At 49.6% G+C, this 19,307-nt stretch overlaps 1 protein-coding gene across 1 annotated transcript in view; it reads left to right on the forward strand.

The window, feature by feature from the left end:
* The window catches only part of LDLR (low density lipoprotein receptor), a 32,875-nt gene extending 17,949 nt beyond the window's left edge, over positions 1–14,926 (forward strand). Inside the window, exons 6-18 of the mRNA XM_052643028.1 lie at positions 1,512–1,634; positions 3,211–3,330; positions 3,952–4,077; positions 4,948–5,119; positions 5,221–5,448; positions 7,424–7,542; positions 7,823–7,962; positions 8,366–8,507; positions 8,622–8,774; positions 9,261–9,380; positions 12,567–12,644; positions 13,940–14,097; positions 14,753–14,926. Coding sequence (XP_052498988.1) covers positions 1,512–1,634; positions 3,211–3,330; positions 3,952–4,077; positions 4,948–5,119; positions 5,221–5,448; positions 7,424–7,542; positions 7,823–7,962; positions 8,366–8,507; positions 8,622–8,774; positions 9,261–9,380; positions 12,567–12,644; positions 13,940–14,097; positions 14,753–14,788 — 1,715 coding nt within the window. The 3' untranslated portion in view covers positions 14,789–14,926. The remainder of the gene's footprint in view (positions 1–1,511; positions 1,635–3,210; positions 3,331–3,951; positions 4,078–4,947; positions 5,120–5,220; positions 5,449–7,423; positions 7,543–7,822; positions 7,963–8,365; positions 8,508–8,621; positions 8,775–9,260; positions 9,381–12,566; positions 12,645–13,939; positions 14,098–14,752) is intronic.
* Positions 14,927–19,307: the final 4,381 nt, after the last annotated feature.

The following is a 19,307-nucleotide window of genomic DNA, read 5'->3' on the forward strand; positions in this document are numbered from 1 at the left end:
ATATATATATATATATATATATGCCATGTTGCACGACATGTGGGATCTTAGTTCCCTGACCAGGGATCAAACCCACACACCTTGCATTGGAAGCTCAGAGCCTTAACCACTGAACCACCAAGGAAGTCCCAGCAGTAGAATTAATGTAAAAAGAAAAAATTTTTTTAATTGTGGTGAAATACATCTAGAGGCCTCCCTGGTGGCTCAGAGTAAAGAATCTGCCTGTAATTCAGGAGATATGGCTCTGATCCCTGGATCGGGAAGATCCCTTGGAAAAGAGAACGGCAACCCACTCCAGTATTCTTACCTGGAGAATTAGGTGGGCTACAGTCCGTGGGGTCTGGAAGAGTCGGACAGGACTGAGTGGCTAACACAACAAAAAAACACATGTAACAAAATTTACTGTCTTCACCATTCTGAAGAGTATAGTCCAGGGGCGCTGAGTCACCATCCTCACCATCCATTGCCAGAACTCTTCCATCTTCCCAAATGGAAACTCTGTCCCCATTATACACACTCACTGCTATTCTCCTTCCTTGAGCCCCTGGTACCCACCATTCTACTGTCTCTACGAATTCCACTCCTCCAGTATTTGACCTTACGTAACTGGAATCACAAATTTGTCTTTGTGTGACAGGTTTATTTCACTAAGCATCGTTTCCTCAGTGTGCATCCATGTTATAGAAGGTGTCAGAAATTCCTTCATTTTAAGGTGAAATAATACTCTATTGTATGGATGGACCACATTTCGTTTATCCAGTCACCCGTGGATGAACACTTGGGTTGCTTCCACGCCTTGGTTGTTGTGAATAGTGCTGCTGTGAACAGGGCTGCATGGAAATAATTTTAAACGGCAGCGTCATCACAGAGTGGAATATCATACAGCTGAGAAAAATGAGGCTCCAGCCCCTGTCTGCAGCCCAGGCGAACTTCATAACCTTGGGGTTGCAAGCAAGAAGGAAATTGCAGGAATTTAGCTGGATACAGTTATTAAGACTCAAAAGCAAGCAAAATTCAACAGTAGATTGTTTATTCATATATGTTTGATAGAACTATTAATGAAAAAATAAAGAAGTGGTAACCAAAATTCAAGATTATTATTACCTCTGGGGGTAGTAGAATGGGATGGCTTAGACCACTGTAATAGTTTAGGTTGGGGCTGGAGAGTAGGAATTTTCAGCTCTGCAGGCCATGGTCTCAATTACATCTGCTTGACTCTGCTGTTATAGCGTGAAGTCTGCCACGGACAGTATATAAACCAATGGGCAGCGCTGGGTGCTAACAAAACTTTTATTTAAACAAACAGGCATCAGGCCAGTTTACCAGCCCCTGCTATTGGTGATATTCTAATTCTTAAGCTGAGTGGAGGCTTCACGTATGATCAGTAACTATTCTGTTTTACCACCAAAAACGTTTGTATCTATTCTTGCATAAATGATCATATTAATAAAAAGCACTAAGCCACCTCCTGTCAGCTGGAAGCACCTGACCCTCCTCTGTGGTTCTCATAGTGACTCTTTGCGAGGGGCCCAACAAGTTCAAGTGCCAAAGCGGGGAGTGCATCTCCCTGGACAAAGTGTGCAACTCCATCAGGGACTGCCGGGACTGGTCGGACGAGCCCCTCAAGGACTGTGGTGAGCCCTGGGGTATGGGCAGCTGGTAGTGTTGAGGGTGGGGTTCACCACATTGAGACGTGTGTGATGTGGTGCTGTGAGGGGCCAGCCCTGCCCAAGCCCACAAGTGCTGTGACTGGGGCTGGACAGATTTTAGGGGGGAGCCTGGGAATAAGTGGATTGGCTTCTAACCCTCAGTTTTCCCATCTGTAAGATGGGGCAGTAACTCCCCAGACATCCTAGGGCTGCTGGGGATCAGGTGTTGCAAGTATTTTCAGCAGCACTTTGACCCATGATTTGGACTTTCCAGTCCATAGGGTCTGTCGCAGCTCTTCTACTTGGCCTTTGTAGCAGGAGAGCACCCACCCAAGCCCATACACATGCATTTGAATGCCTAGGGCCATGCTCCAATATTCTATTATGGATACAGACACTCGAATTTCATAGAACTTTTGAAATATTTTGCTTTTGATTCTTATTTTCTTTTCAACTATTTTAAAATGTAAAAACCATTCTTAGCTGTCAAAGAGCAGCTGGGGGGCTGGCTTTGGTCCACACTTGGAACAGAGGGTAAGAGCATGGATTATGGAGCCCAGTGCCCTAGGTTTGCGGTGAGCCGTGTGATCTTAAACAAACTGTTTAACCTGGCCATGCCTCGATTTCCCCAGCTATAATTCTCTTGCCTTTAAGGTCATAGGGAGGATTTTGTGTGTGTTAGTCACTCAGCCCTGTCCGACTCTTTGTGACCCCATGGATGAGCTTCTCTGTGCATGGGATTCTCCAGCCAAGAATTTCCTGTAGGAAGGATTTTCTGTAGGGAGGATTAAGTGAGTTAATACATGTAACTGTAGTAAGTGGTATGTGGCTTTTATTTTTTATAATTAAAACATTTTTAAATTATGGTAAAAAAAAAAACCCACGAAATTCATTAATTCATGGTTTTAACCATTTTTCAGTGTAGAGTTCAGGATGTTTTAAGTACCTTCAGAGTGTTGTGTGACCATCACCATCCATCTCCAGACTATTTCATCTTGCAGAGCTGAGTCTCTGTCTCCACTAACTCCCCCTCCCCCAACCTCTGCACCCACCCTCCTACCTTCTGTCTCTGTAAATATGACCCCGTTAGGGGGCTCACGTGGAATAGTGCAGTATTTGTCCTTCCGTACATGGCTTATAATTCACTCACTGTAACACCCTCACGGGGCTTCCCTAGCGGCTCAGCAGTAAAATAGCTCACTTGCCATTGCAGGAGACTCAGTTTCCACCCCTGGGTTGGGAAGATCCCCTGGAGGAGGAAACGGCAACCTACCCCAGTATTCTTGCCTGGAAATCCCATGGACAGAGGGGCCTGGGGGGCTACAGTCTATGGGGTCACAAGGAGTGGGGCAAGACTTAGCGACTAAACATCGACAGCATCCTCGTGGTTCATTCATGGTGTCACATGCGACAGTGGCTCTAGACCTCTTAGGAGTCGTGGTCACGTCACCAGCCACGCAGTCATCGTGTTGGTTATGATGGGGTAGAACTAGTGCAGGATGTTGCGCGAGGGGGGCTGAAGGCCAGAGTGTGACCAGTGCCCCTCCTGCATCTGGCACAGGGACCAATGAGTGTCTGGACAACAAGGGCGGCTGCTCTCACATCTGCAATGACCTCAAGATCGGCTACGAGTGCCTGTGTCCTGAAGGCTTCCAGCTAGTGGACAAGCACAGATGCGAAGGTGATTCCCAAGCCCCTGGCCCTTTCCTTGGAAGAAGAGGAGGGTCAAAGCCTCAGCCTCAGTTTTCCCATCTGTTAAGTGGGTGCAGGTGCCCTCCTCACAGGACTGGTGCTTGAGCCAGCTGTCGCCAGCTTGGCCCTTGGGGAGCACTTGCTTTTGCCCTTTGGGGATTAATAATTAAGAAAGAAATCTCAGCTGATGCAACTTCGCCCAGTTGACTGTGCCGTGAACTGAATGGTGAGGTTGGGGTCACTGTTAGAGATGATGCGTGGCCATTTTCAAGATTTCGGTGATCAGGGACTTCAGTGGCTCAGACTTCACGCTCCCAAAGCAGGGGCTTGGGTTCGATCCCTGGTCAAGGAACTAGATCCCACATGCTGCAATTAAGAGTTCATATGCTGCAATTAAAGATTTCACGTGCTGCAACTAAGACCTGGTGCAGCCAAATCAATTAAAAAAAAAAAAATATTGGTCAGAACCTCCTATCCTGGAGGTTTTCCCGAGAGGGGATGGGTTGTCCGCCATTTGCCACAGGGAGGCATGGCTCTTGGTCAGAGCCCATGGCTCCATCTGCGCCCTGCTGGAAAGATGCCCCAGTTCTCTCTGTGTCCCAACTCTCAGATATCGATGAGTGTCAGAACCCTGACACCTGCAGCCAGCTCTGCGTGAACCTCGAGGGCAGCTACAAATGCGAGTGCGAAGAGGGCTTCCGGCTGGAGCCCCTCACCAAGGCCTGCAAGGCCGTGGGTAAGTGCAGGAAGGTGGCAGGAGGGGTAGGCCATGTGGTGGGACTTTCATCATCCAAACTTTGTACCTGGGGGTAGAACGTTTGCTTCTGAGACATCTGGCAAGTGAACACACAGCCCAGTTAGCAGTCAGGCTAGGTGACTGCCCACGCTCATCTGGCTTCTCTGAAGATGTAGATCAATCCCACTGGGGATGGTGTGCAGCTTCTGGTCTCGCAGGGGCTTCAGGGGACAAGAGATGGGAAGCCATGAGCCAGACAGCCTATACCTGCCCCAGCAAAAGGAATTTATACCAAAAAAAGCAAGTCCAGGACTTTCCTGGTGATCCAATGGTTGAGACTCTGCGCTTCCAATGCAGGGGGCTTTAGTTTGATCCCTGGTCCAGTAACTAGGATCCTGCATGTGGCATGGCCAAAAAAAAAAAAAAAGAGAGACAGAGAGAGAGAGAGAAGGGGGAAAAATCCATTGAAAAGAGACCAAAATATAATACCTCAAAATGAAACAAAATAGGTGGCCCTGGTGGTAAAGAACCTGCCTGCCAATGCAGGAGATGCAAGCAATGCGGGTTTGATCCCTGGGTGGGGAAATTCCCTTGGAGAAGTAAATGGCAACACGCTCCAGTATGCTTGCCTGGAGAATCCTGTGGGCAGAGGAGCATGGCAGTCTATAGTCCATGGGGTCAAAAAGAGGACTAAATCAATTTAGCATGCAGTGAAACAAATAGACATCATTGAGTTTCTTCTACCTGAAGTTTAGGTTAGAACTGCAACCATGCAGTGATTCTTAGAAGCACCTAAATCAAGAGATCCCAGGTTTCTGGAGGTCGGGGTCCCTTCCACTCTGCTGAACGCCCCTCTTCCTGGCTCCCCAGGCACCATCGCCTACCTCTTCTTCACCAACCGCCACGAAGTGAGGAAGATGACTCTGGACCGAAGCGAGTACACCAGCCTCATCCCCAACCTTAAGAATGTGGTTGCCCTGGACACGGAGGTGGCCAGTAACAGGATCTACTGGTCTGACCTGTCCCAGAGGAAGATCTACAGGTGAGCCTGCCCGCTCCCCCAGCTGCATGCAGCCCCAGTCCCTGAGTGGATGGAGGGCCCCTGGAGCTGACACTCTCCTCTTCCTTCTCCTCTCCCCTCAGTGCCCAGATCGATGACGCCCCCGGCTTCTCCTCCTACGACACTGTCATCGGCGAGAATCTCCAGGCCCCCGACGGGCTGGCGGTGGACTGGATCCACAGCAACATCTACTGGACCGACTCCATCCTGGGCACCGTCTCTGTGGCTGACACCAAAGGGGTGAAGAGGAAGACACTGTTCCAGGAGGAAGGCTCCAAGCCACGGGCCATTGTGGTTGATCCCGTCCACGGGTGGGTACTCCTAGGGCTGGAGTTCACAAATGGATTAGAGCTCCAGATGGGAGGTTTGGGCTTAGGTAGACCAGATGACCAGACCAGACCAGATTAGCTTTTTGTTTGTTTGTGGGGTTTTTTTTGCAGGGCGTAGGGCACAGGTTTCTCTTTATGTCTTTATTTATTTTCGGGTGCCCGGCTCTTCATTGTTTTGCACAGGCTTTCTCTAGTTGTGGGGCACAGGCTTCTCGTTGTTTCTCTTGTTTTGAAGTATAGGCCCTGTGGGCCTCAGTAGTTGCAGTTCCTGGGCTCTAGAGCTCAGGCTCAGTAGTTTTGGCACATGGGTTTACTTAACTCCAAAGCATGTGGGGTTCCCACATCCCCTGCACTCTCAGTGGGAGGGGGTCTGTCATGGTGGGAATTTTATCATCTGAACTTTGCACAGGGTGGGGGTGTAGACTGTTAGCTACATCCCAAGACCTCTCCCAAGTGAACACACAGCCCAGTTAGCATGAAAACAAGAGAGACAATGTCCTTAAGAAATATTGAACACTTGAAAAAAAAACCACATATACACTTCAGGCCAGCATTAGCCAAACAACAATTTTTGCAAATGAAGTGAAGGTCGCCACCCTGTGGCACGCCCCCTGCAGGTGGGACCATAGCTGACGCAGCAGCTCCCGTGTCCACAGGGACCTCTGTGAAGGCATGGTCTCGTCCCAAGTACCATGCCCTGCAGAGAACACCTGCTCCAGCACATTACATGTGTGTCTGGGAGGGCCTCTGGGGCTGGGAATTTCACAGCCCCAGGATGGGCAGCCTGTTCTGGCTGCAATCATTGGAGGAGAGGGAGCAATGGGCCTCAGAGAGAAAACATTGGCGAAGCCACACTTGGCTGTGTTAGCACGGTGTCCACGGCTCAGATTGGAGGGACCCTGGGATGAAGGTGGGCCCAGAGGCCTTCATCCAACAAGACTAATGCCTTCATTTGGTGGAGGGTCATCTGGTCTACGCAGATGCCAGGAGAGAGAGACCCTCCCAGACACACACTCCACTTGGACTTGTATCACTTTTATATGCTCTGCTTTTATATTTCTCCCCCTAAACAGCAGGCACCACCACCTGGCTCTTCCATTTGGTCTATGAGTTTCCTTTCCTTTGGCCTGATGGGCCATGATTTATTTAAACTGCTCTCCAGCACATGGAAATTTAAGTTTTTCTCCCCTGCCTCATACAAAGTAGCCATGAATAGCTTTGAATGCCTTTGAACATGAGCCTTGCAATTTATCTGCAGGATAACATACACTTAACCTGGTGGTCCAGTGCTGATACTCTGTGCTCCCAATGCAAGGGGCATGGGTTTAATCCCTAATCGGAGAACTTAGATCCCGCGTGCCTCACAGCCTTAAAAAATTAATGAATAAATAAATAAATTCGTACTTTACCAAAACAAATTTATAAAAGCCCTCAGGCTCAGAAAGCAGTGTTCAGAGAGCAGATTCCAGGGCCCCAGTCCCAACACTGGAATGAAAACCTTCTTTTGTTCTCCAAGGTCCCCGAATCTTGCCAGGTCTCACCAGGTTGCAGGCCCTGGAACTGGCAAGGTTGGTGGGGTTTAGTCGCTAAGTCAAGTCTGACTCTACAACCCCCTGGACTGTAGCCTGCCAAGCTCCTGACTGTCCATGGAATTCTCCAGGCCAGAATACTGGAATGGGTTGCCATTTCCTTCTCCAGGGGATCTTCCCCACCCATGGATCAAACCCAGGTCTCCTGCACTGCAGGCAGATTCTTTACCAGCTGGGCCACCAGGGAGCATCAAGGTTAAGTTAGAGGACCAGAAAGAACCCATCCAGGGCCTCCCCCAGTAGGGACTGCAGGGGCGGGGTGGGGGGAGGTTCCTGGCCTGGCTGATGCCAGGGAGAGAGCAGCTCTTCGGTGCTCACAGCTTCCTTCCCTGATGTCCGTCTGTCTGTCCTTCCCGCTGCCTCCCCAGCTTCATGTATTGGACTGACTGGGGCACCCCTGCCGAGATCAAGAAGGGGGGCCTCAACGGCGTGGACGTTTACTCGCTGGTGACTGAGGACATCCAGTGGCCCAATGGCATCACTCTGGGTACATTGTGGGGACAGTAGTCCTTGGGTTCAGGCAGGGTCTGGAGGAGAGATGACCAGGGGGCTCCATGACAGTGTCGAACCGGAAAGTCAACTCTCCTCTCCCCACACCACACCTGCATGCGGTTCGGGTGGGAGGGGGGTGTGGATCTGAATGGCTTTCCCAGGCGCTGGGTCTGGTTGGGTGGGAGGTTGGTTCCCTCCTGCGAAGAGCGGGATGCCCAAGCCCCAAGGCTCGGGCATCGCCTGTGACCTCTCCTTGCCCCCACTGTGGGTTCTAGATCTTTCTGGAGGCCGCCTCTACTGGGTCGACTCCAAACTGCACTCCATCTCCAGCATTGATGTCAACGGAGGGAACCGGAAGACCGTGCTAGAGGACAAGAAGAAGCTGGCACACCCCTTCTCCTTGGCCATCTTTGAGGTGGGGGCTGGAGGCATGCAATCACTCATTTTTTTAAACTAAGAAATTTTTAAAGAAAAAAGGCTCTGGAAGAGAGGGATGGCCAGGCAGCTCTGTGAGAGTTTATAACCCAAAACTCAGTTCTCTTCCCCTGACACACCTGCCTGCAGTTCAGGCTTGCAAGTCGGGGCAGGAGCTGGGGGGATCCAGTGATTTTCCCCGGTGCTGGGTCCTCGGGATGGGGCCCTTCCTCCTTCGGGGAGCAGAATGCCCAAGTCCTAAAGCCCCCAACATCGCCTATGGCCTCTCCTTGCTCCCTTGCCCTGCCAGCTGCACCCCCGTGGACCCATTTGGAGGGGTGTGGAGCCAGTGGTCATGTCCCCTATGGTTGATGGGGATTGTCATTTTCCTTATGCCCCTGTAGGATAAAGTATTTTGGACGGATATTATCAACGAAGCCATTTTTAGTGCCAACCGCCTCACAGGCTCAGACATCAGTCTGATGGCAGAAAACCTGTTATCGCCGGAGGACATTGTCCTTTTCCACAACCTCACGCAGCCGAGAGGTAAAGATGGGGTGTTCTCCCCCACTGCCTCCACTTCTCTGCCTGTGCTCTGGAATGTTCCAGAATTTTTCTGACCTCATTCTCATCCTGCCTCCCTGCCTTTTCCCGCTGCAGGGGTGAACTGGTGTGAGAGGACTGCCCTCCGCAATGGCGGCTGCCAGTACCTGTGTCTGCCGGCCCCACAGATCAACCCCCGCTCACCCAAGTTCACCTGTGCCTGCCCCGACGGCATGCTGCTGGCCAAGGACATGAGAAGCTGCCTCACAGGTGGGGATCGGCCTTCTGCCACCCTTGAGGGTTGGCCCCACAGACTTTCTTTGCTCATCTGTCAAATGGGAGAGGAAGGGCCCTGGAGGCTGTTGTAAGGCCTTTCTCAAATGCTGCGTACATCAGCACTGACTAGCGGGGAGATGGACTCAGGTCCAGTTCTCTCTTTCCCAGCCCTCTTTGGCGGGGAGGCCCTGATTTTAGTTGCAGACATTAAGGGAGAATGCGGCCCCTTTTTCGGTCTCTGCATCCTCAGAGAAAGTCCCTACTGGGGGTCAGTGTGTCTGTAACACTTACGAATCTCCCTTTTGAAAGACAACGTGTAATATAATAACATAGACATTAGTGGGTTTGTATTTTCACTGCATTTGTCTTCAGTTATTTCTTTGTGGCCCATGGCACTTGCTTCCTACCTGTTTTCAGAAACAGCACAACTCTCTTTGGCTCTCAGGCCACAGGACACTCAGGAAATGTTTATTCTTTCAGAGTCTGAATCTGCAGTGACCACTCGAGGACCCTCCACGGTCAGCTCGACAGCTGTGGGGCCGAAGCGCACATCCAGCCCTGAGCTCACCACAGCCGAGTCAGTGACAATGTCCCAACAAGGTAAAGCCTGAGGCCACCTACCCCCCGCTCCCTGCACCAGTTCATTGATAACCAGCATCTCTGTGAAGAGACAGAGTGGATTTAATCTTGGTTCTTTTGCTGACTGTCTCTGGCATGGCTTGTGCCTGTCTGAAGCCTCAGTTTCCCTACTTGGAGCTAATAACAGTGCCTGCCCACCTCCCTGGAAAAGTGGGGATCACATGAGCATGGGAAGAACCTAAAGTTTCAGGTGTCTGCCCAGCAAGGCCAGGACTAGTGTGAGGCAGGTCAGGTACTCCCTGGGTTAGCGCCTAAAGGGGGCACCAGAAAATCCAGGATTCAGATAATATTTTAATGCAATTTTCTTTCATTTTTTAGTTTTTCTTTTACACTTTTAAAATTAATTCATTTCTAATGCATTATTATTTTTTAATCAAATTGTGGCCTGTGGGGACAGTCCTGATAAATAAAGTTTGCTTGGTCCCAGTGAGGCAGGTTTTGCAAAGTGTATTATCAGATCCTGTTTTCCTAAAAATTTTGCTCTTTTGTTCTTCATGAGATATTGACATTAATTTTTGTTTTGTTTTCTTTTTCTTTTTTTTCTTGGCCATGCCACGTGGCTTGTGAGATCTTGGTTCCCCAACCACGGACTGAACCCAGACCCTCAGCAATGAGGGTGGAATCCTAACCACTGGACCATCAGCCAGGGAGTTCCCATTGGCATTAATTTTGATTTTTTAAAAAATGCATTATAATGTTACTGGTTTACTGACTTTGGGGGGGAAATCCCTTTAAATTTTGTGACTGAGGCGAGACAAGATTGCCGGGAGAAATATCAATAACCTCAGATATGCAGATGACACCACCCTTATGGCAGAAAGTGAAGAGGAACTAAAAAGCCTGTTGATGAAAGTGAAAGTGGAAAGTGAGAAAGTTGGCTTAAAGCTCAACATACAGAAAACGAAGATCATGGCATCCAGTCCCATCATTTCATGGGAAATAGATGTGGAAACAGTGGAAACAGTGTCAGACTTTATTTTTGGGGGCTCCAAATTCACTGCAGATGGTGACTGCAGCCATGAGATTAAAAGACGCTTACTCCTTGGAAGAAACGTTATGACCAACCTAGATAGCATATTCAAAAGCAGAGACATTACTTTGCCGACTAAGGTCCCTCTAGTCAAGGCTATGGTTTTTCCTGTGGTCATGTATGGATGTGAGAGTTGGACTATGAAGAAGGCTGAGCACCGAAGAATTGATGCTTTTGAACTGTGGTGGTGGAGAAGACTCTTGAGAGTCCCTTGGACTGCAAGGAGATCCAACCAGTCCATTCTGAAGGAGATCAGCCCTGGGATTTCTTTGGAAGGAATGATGCTAAAGCTGAAACTCCAGGTCTTTGGCCACCTCATGCGAGGAGCTGACTCATTGGAAAAGACTCATGCTGGGAGGGATTGGGGGCAGGAGGAGAAGGGGACGACAGAGGATGAGATGGCTGGATGGCATCACGGACTCGATAGACGTGAGTCTGAGTGAACTCCGGGAGCTGGTGATGGACAGGGAGGCCTGGCGTGCTGCGATTCACGGGGTCGCAAAGAATCGGACACGACTGAGCGACTGAACTGAACTGACTGACGCGAGTCACCAGTTCCCTTCTTAGCCTGCCCTCAAGGTCTTTCTCTACCACCTCCCCAGCTTGCTTGCTTGGAGACACGCTGTTCACTGCTTTTTCCAGCAGAGGGCGCCCGGCCCCGTTTTTGAACAGTCCGGAAACAGCACAGGCTTTTCTGGCCAGGAAAAACAAAAAAAAAAAAGCACATTAGCAAGTTTCAGACATTTTTTTTCCTTTCAAAGTAACTGAATCCTTTGTTCCACCATAAAGGGGATACAACAGGAACTGTATGGTAGAGAGAGGCCCAGAACCGTTTTCAATTGAAGTGCCACTGCTTGAAATACCGTTTCACAGACGGGCCCATCTGGGGCTTCTTGAATTTGGCAAAGGAGCTCTTTTAAAAGAAAAATTTCTCAGGGACACTGCTGCTACTGCCCTAAATTATTTTTGTGGTGAGGTTTCTTAAGTGCAAATGTAAAACTGGATACAAACTCTGTCCAAAGCATGTATGATAGCTGGTAGATATGGATTTGAATATAACTGGTGATGGTTACTACTGCTCACTGGCTTATCATGTGGCTCGGATGTGGCTTGTGTGGTCTTCGCAGCGCATTGGCCTGTTTGGAGGCCTTTATATTTTCACTCACACGGGCCCTCACGTTGTTTGGCCCAGGTGCACACATGTGATTATATAACGATGTCACCTCCAATATCTCTTTTTTTGTTTGTTAGCTTTTTTTGATGTGGACCATTTTTTTTAAAGTCTTTATTGAATTTCTTACAATATTGTTTTCTGTTTCATGTTTTGGTTTCTTGGTGGTGAGGCATGTGGGATCTTAGCTTCCCAACCAAGGATCAAACCCACACTCCCTGCATTGGAAGGCGAAGGAAGGTGAAGTCCTACCCACTGGCCCACCAGGGAAGTCCCTTCCCCAAATATTTATTAGCCGGGGCCAGCTGGCACAGGACTATGGGTCTTTGGTGCGATCCAACCCAAGCACTGAAATTGCTGAGAATTACGGGGACAGAAGGTGACCCCTGCCCTCATCCACAATAGGCTCCTTGTCATCAAATGCAGGGGCTTCCCAGGTGGTTCATCTGCCAGTGCAGGAGATGTGAGTTCCATCCCTAATCAGGAAGATCTTCTGGAGAAAAACAGGGTAACCCACTCCAGTATTTTTGCCTGGAAAATCCCATGGGCAGAGGAGCCCGGGGGACACTACTTAGCAACTAAACAACAATGACAACATCAAATGCAGAAGCAGGTTGAAAAATTCCATCAGTGACCTCTCCAGCCCCTGGGAATGTATCCACAAGTTTTGATCTCAGAGACCGGCATCCCCCTTCCCTAGTGCCTCATAACACGAGCCTATAGAACCCTCTTAAATTCGGGCCATAATCCCAATTGCCCACAAGCAAGGCCTGGACAGAAGCCAGCCTGGCACCATTCAAGCCTGGGAGATACTCCAACTTCTTTGGACGTTTGAAGACACTGGGAAGCGTCGGTTGTTCTCCTCTGCATGTTGACATCATACACCTGTGTTTCCCCACCCTTTCGTGGTGCATCTGGGCCTCACTTTCTCCCTTCTCTCCCGCAGCCCTGGGCGACGTTGCCGGTCGAGTGGACACGGAGAGGCCCGGGAGCGTGGGTGCTCTATACATCGTCCTCCCCATTGGTAAGCCTGTGGCCGGGCCTCCCCTGGTTCCTTGCTTCCTGCAAAATGACTTCAGTTCCCGGCAAGCCATTCTGGTCCACCTTTCCTCCAGTAATCAGGTGGCCCCATTGTGTGTCCTATTTATCACTGAGCAACCCCCTTCCTAGCTTCATTCACTAAACAAATATAGTTGAGTGACTACTGTATACCAAGGCCACTTCTGCACACTGGGGACAGAGCCCAGAGAGAAACAAACATCCGCCCCCTCGGAGCTGAGAGCAGAATGGGACATCTGAGATGTCACATGGGAGGAAGGGGGACTGGGCCAGGGTTCCCGCTGTAATTGATGGGCACTTTCATCAACACCCAAAGGATGGGAAGGCAGGCGTACCTCCTGATGAGTTGTTCTGTTTCAGGGGCCAGTTTGGAGATTTCTACTTTCCTGGCTTCACCTGTCAATCATGACTTGGTTTGCATCATACCCATTTTTCCTTTTTGAAAAAAAAAAAGATCCTTTCAAGGTGTCCTTTCACAGAGACCAGAGATCTAAGTCCCCACCAGTTGTCTGGCTGTGGGTTGATACACTTGCCCAGGGAGGCCCTCACCTCCCTTGAGGCTGCTCCAGGGTGATGCCCACCTGACATCTTCCCACCCTCTGGGCACCAGCCAGGATCTTTTCAGGAAACGGCACCCCAAGACCCACCATGAATGATGCAAAGAGGGATCCCACATTATCCGCACTCACGCAGAGGCAGAGTGTGCTGTGGTGGCCCCGAATTTTAAGAACAATCCCATTTGTGAAACGAAGTAACTGATGTGTGACTAATACACAAGAAACGTGGAAAAATTGACAATAGCCTTCTTGCCATCAAATGCAGAAGCAGGTTGAAAAATTTCACCAGTGACCTCCCCGGTCACTGGGAATGTGTCCTAAATCTTTGGTCTCAAGAGACGGGCAGCTCCTGACCCAGTGCCTCATAATGCAAGCCTACTATATACCCAACAATAGGTTAGCGGGGGCAAGGCAGTCACAGTGGTTTCAAGCTAGAGATTTGTTATACTCACTGATGGATTTTTTTTTTACACTAGGCAAGTATTGTCTTTTTTCTACGTTTTGCGGGGCATTTGGGAAGATCTTAGTTCCCCAACTAGGGTTGGAACCCACTTTCCCTGCAGTGGGTCTTAACTGCTGGACCACCAGAGAAGTCCCAAGTATTAGGAAATTGGAAAAATACAAATAATAAATTGGGAACAAAAACATTTCCCCGTGAAAGGGCCTGGCGTCTGAAGGCAGCACCCCTCCCCTCTCCCCGCAGCACTGCTCATCCTCCTGGCCTTCGGGACCTTCCTCCTCTGGAAGAACTGGCGGCTGAAGAGCATTAACAGCATCAACTTCGACAACCCCGTGTACCAGAAGACCACGGAGGACGAGGTCCACATCTGCCGCAGCCAGGACGGCTACACCTACCCCTCGGTGAGCCGCCCCGCTGGGGACTTCGCCAGCACCGGCTGTCTGTCTGAGTGTTCCTCATGCCTCCTAAAGGCCAGGCCCTCCTCGAGAGCGGACGATCTCACAGAGTGGGGGGCATGGGCGGGGGGCGGCAGGACCAGCGGATAAGCCAAGGGAACATAGGTCCGAGGGTGAAAGCCGGAAGGGGGACAGAGTTTTTTTGTGGGAGGTCTGGGAAGGAGGGGAGGCAACTTCAGATAAGGTGGCCCAGAAGGCTTTCTTGAATAGGGAGTGTACGGAGTGCAGCAGGCATCACTTGTGCAAAGGCCCTGTGGCTGAACCCTCCCTGTGTGTGTGAGGGGCGGAGAGTGGGAGGGGAAGGGGCAGGTGGAGCAGGACGCTGTGGGCCTATTGGAGCACCGATGCTGGGAGCGAGATGGGCGCCACGGAGCCACATGATCAGACTCGGGTGCTCACAGGCGCCCCTGGTGGTTGTGTGAGGAACAGGCCTGGGCCAAGTTCCAGAGCCCCGAGACGAGGGTGGAGGCCTTTGTGCGGGTCCAGCGGTAACGAGGGGGGTGACCTGGGGGACCAGAAGAGAGTCAGGCGTGGGTGGCTTGTGGCCATGTTTACTGGATGTTGGACTGATCGTTTCCGGCGTTTACTGTTTTGTTGACAGAGACAGATGGTCAGCTTGGAGGATGACACGGCATGAGCTGCTGCCTTGAGTCCTCTCCCTCCCTGGAACCTGCCGCTGGTCACTCAGAGGCAGCAAAAACACTTTCTCCCCCGACCCTTGACCTGCCCCCAACCCTTCCTGAGACCTCCGCGCCAAAAAGCACTGTTGGGGACTGCAGCCTGTCTGCCTGTCTGCCAGAGCTTTGTTTTATATATTTATTTTTCTGGGAGGCAGAACAGGCATCAGACGGCACCCACGGGCAGCAGTTTGGGTTGCTTTTTTTTCTTCCTTTCTTTACATGTGAAGGAGAAAGGCAGAACAGCTGGGGAATCTGTCTTCTCCGGGAATCTCTGAGCTGCTCTCCTTCTAGACACACTCCTCCCTGGAGGGAATGGCAGACAGACACGGAGCCGGAAAGCTAGTGGCTTTGAACGCACGAAAGCAGGTGCTACCCACAGGGTCCCAGGTGGCTGCTGCTGCCACCTACCCTCTAGGCCAGGCCCCACACTCAGGACTGAATGTGTTTACTTCTGCCAGGCAAGCCTGCGGGATGGCCAGAATTGGTCTGCCTCCCCCTGGTCAGGATCAAACTAGGGTTTTCCAAGCAGGGTTTGTCCTCCACTTAAGCCAGGAGGGGACCCTGGGTCCAACCTTCCAGGAGTGGCACCCGCTGAACCCTATTCATTCACCAAAACCCAGATCATCCCCAGGGAAAACAAATTCGAGCCACCAGTCGCCCTTAACATACATGTATTAAGTGCCTGAGACCCCCTTACTTTGTGCGTGAAGATGAGCAGCTCCCACCTCTAACTGTATCCCTCGGTCTGGGAGTGGGTATCTGGACCCCATCCCTGCCCCTTGCACTTTTTCAGTTCAGGGTCGTACACTGTGTAAAGTCGACATTCTATTATTATTTCGCACTGCTTTTCGTTCTGGTTCCCTTCTGGCTGCAAAGAGTCTGGGTTGATGATCGGTACCAACCCGGCCCCTCTCCCAGCATGTAGGGAGATGTGTGTGCGGTGGCTTGATCATGACTTCAAAGCCAAGATGACGACTGGACGATCTGCCTACTGCTTCCACTTCTAGGCGGAGGCCACTGAGCCATTCATATCCCCGACAAGCCCATCATGGTTGGCTGGTGTCCATCTGAAACATGCATGGCAGGTCTGCCCTGTAAGATGTGCTCTGGGCGCGGGAATTTCATGGGATTCATTAAACAAGAATGCTTTCTGAAATTGCCACACATATCATATTTATGACCACTGGGGGCGTGGGGGTCGGATGGGGGGCAGCCTCCCATGGAAACATCTGAGTGGATTGACTACCGTACAACCACAGAACACGGCAAGGCTGCCGGAAACTGTGAACACCTTTTCTCTTTCTGAAGCATGTAAATAACACCCCCACCACCGCCATGCAGACAATGGGGATTTTTTGTTATGTTTGCACTTTGTATATTTGTTGAAACATTTCTCACTTACGTGTATATATATAAAAGAAAGATCTATTTATTTTTGCAAATCCTGGTTGCTGCAAAGATGCCTCGTCTTTCTGTACAAAGCTTAGTTGAGCGTGCCATGCACAGCCCTCTTCAAGAGAATCAGGTTCTGTGTTGTATATATGGGTTGCTTTTTGAGGATGGGTGTCGCTTTTTAAACCACTGTATAGAATGTTTTTATAGCCTGAATGCCTTACTGTGATCAATTATATTTCTTAAATAAAGTATTTGACTAAACCGGAAGTGCTTTCTTCTGCCTTTCTCTGGCTCCCTCCATCTGTTGATGGACAAGAACTACCCCCAGGGAGAAGGATCTGGAAAGGGAGTATTTTCCTACAGCGTCAACACAGGCTGCAGCCTCTAAGGGGATATTGTGCTCAGCTGGGGAGCAGCTCTGCTGGGTGCTGAATTGAAGTTTTGCTAAATTTCCTGCTTATTCACTCATTCAACAAATATTGGGCACCCATTGTGTGCCAGTTCATGTTCAAGGAGTGTGGGACACTGCAGTAAGAGTCTATGCCCTCAAGGAGATGACATTTTAGAAGAGGAAACAGATACAAAAAATTACTTTAAAAGATTATTCTAGAAGAATATTTAAAAGATAATGAGACAGGACTGGCAAGAGGCTCTTTTATATGAGGTGGGGGAGGTGTCAGGGAAGGATTCTCTTTAACTTTTCAATTTTAAGAATCTGCCTCCAATGCAGGTTCTATCCCTGGGTTGGGAAGATCCCTTGGAGAAGGGAATGGCTACCCACTCTAGTGTGCCTGGGAGAATTCCATGGACAGGAGCCTGAAGGGCTACAGTCCATGGGGTCACAAAGAGTTGGACACAACTGAGCAACTAACACTTTCACTTTTAAATTTTATATTGGAGTATAGCTGATTAACACTGTTGTGATAGTTTCAGGTGGACAGCAAAGGGACTCAGCCATACACATATATGTATCCATTCTCCCCCAAACTCCCCTCCCATCCAGGCTGTCACATAACATTGAACAGAGTTCCCTAAGCTACATGGTAGGTCCTTGTTGGTTATTCATCTTAAACATAGCAGTGTGTACATGTCCATTCCAAACTCTCTAACTATTCCTCCTCCCCATCCTTCTCCTTTAAAAAAAAAACAAAAAAAACTTTTTCCCTGAATTTAATTCTATTAAATTCATTGCTAAGATAGAAATAAATTGAGAGGTTTCACATCACAAATCTGGCTTCATTGTGATAACATTTGTACAGAGCCATAGACATCGGGGTACGTGGTCTGCACTCTCCTCAGTCCCCTGCACCCCGAGTCTCTTGTGCATCCCAGCTTTACCTGAGTCTGACCTCAAGGGCATTTCAGCACACTATCTTCGGGTGTGGCAGTCAAGCCACAGATAGTACTGGCGTTTCAAGTGGGAAACAAGAACACAGCAGGTTATTGGATGGGGAAAAAAATACAAGGAACTAAGCATAAAAGACTAAATGGGACAAACCATAATGAGATGCCACCTACAAGCCATTTGTATGGCTGTGATTAAAAACAAAAAAACAAGGCTTCCCTGATGGTCCAGTGATTAAGATCCTGTGGTTCCAAGGTAGGAGGTGCAGCTCGATCCCTGATCAGGGAACTAAGATCCCACACACCTCGACTAAAGATCCTTCATGCCGCAACTAAGACCAGGCACAGCCAAAATTTTAAAAAATAAATAAAACTACCATGTGATCCGGGAATTGAAATCAGGGATTTTGATATTTGCACACTTGTGTTCATAGTATTATTCACAAGAGCCAAAAAATGGAACAAACACAAGTGTCCATCTGTAGGTGAATGCATAAATAAAATGTGTATATACACAGTGGAATATTATCCAGCCTGAAAAAGGAAGAAAGTTCTGAAACATGCTCTAAATGGATGAATCTCCAGGACATTGTCTAAAGGAAATTGGCCAGATCCAAAAAGATAACTACTGTATAATTCCATTTATATGAAGTCCCTTGTTGTTCAGTTGCTCAGTTATGTCCAACTCTTTGCGACCCCATGGACTGCAGCACGCCAGGCTTCCTTGTCCTTTACTGTCTCCCAGAGTTTGCTCAAACTCATATCCATTGAATCAGTGACGCCATCCAATCATCTCATCCTCTGGTGCCTACTTCCTTCTCCTCTTGCCCTCAATCTTTCCCAGCATCAGGGTCTTTTCCAATGAGTCAGCTCTTCGCATCATGACTGGAGCTCCAGCTTCAAGCAACAGTCCTTCCAATGAATACTCAGGGTTGATTTCCTTTAGGATTGACTGGTTTGATCTCCTTGCTGTCCTTGAAGTTCCCAGTGCAGTCAAACTCCCAGAAACAGAAAGTAGGACAGAAAGTGGGTGCCTGGGGCTGGGGAGGAGGAGGGGAAGTTGGTGTTTAATGGGTACAGGCTTTCAGTTTTGCAGGAGCAAAGAGCTGGATGGTGAGCAAGGTTGCACAACAAAGCGAATGTGCTGAACGCTGCTGAACTGCACACTTTAATTTGGTTAAGATGGTAAACTTCAGGGCTGCCATGGTGGTCCAGAGGCTAAGACCCTGTGCTTCCAACACAGGGAGCCTGGGTATCATGCTTGGTCAGGGAACTAAATTCCACATGCTTCAACTAAAAATCCGGCTCATCCAAATAGGACTTCCCTTGAGGGTCCTGTGGTTAGGAACTCAGAGATTTCACTACACAGGACACAGGTGAATCCTTGGTCGGGGAACTAAGACCCCGTGTGCTGCACAGCACAGGAAAAAAAAAAAAAGACCAAATGCGGGGACAATGAGGCATCCAGAAATAACAGCAGAAGGGGTGGCATTGCTGGAGCCCAGGAATTGTGGGAGCTGGGAGGAGACCAGTCCAAGGCACAGAGAGAGGAGATTCTAGCCTCTCCCCTCCTCCAGGCCCCGCCTCCCGCCAGCACCCCCCTCCCGCCAGCGCCCCTTTGTGCTGAACCCAGTAGGACGTGGGAAACAGGGTTCCCTGCAGGACCTGGCCCAAGGGCAGAGGACACGGAGTATGGAGGCAGTGGGTGGGAAAAGGTGCAGACTGGCTTGAGTTGCG

The sequence above is a fragment of the Budorcas taxicolor genome, chromosome 7 (assembly GCF_023091745.1).
Source record: "Budorcas taxicolor isolate Tak-1 chromosome 7, Takin1.1, whole genome shotgun sequence".
Classification (NCBI taxonomy): domain Eukaryota; kingdom Metazoa; phylum Chordata; class Mammalia; order Artiodactyla; family Bovidae; genus Budorcas; species Budorcas taxicolor.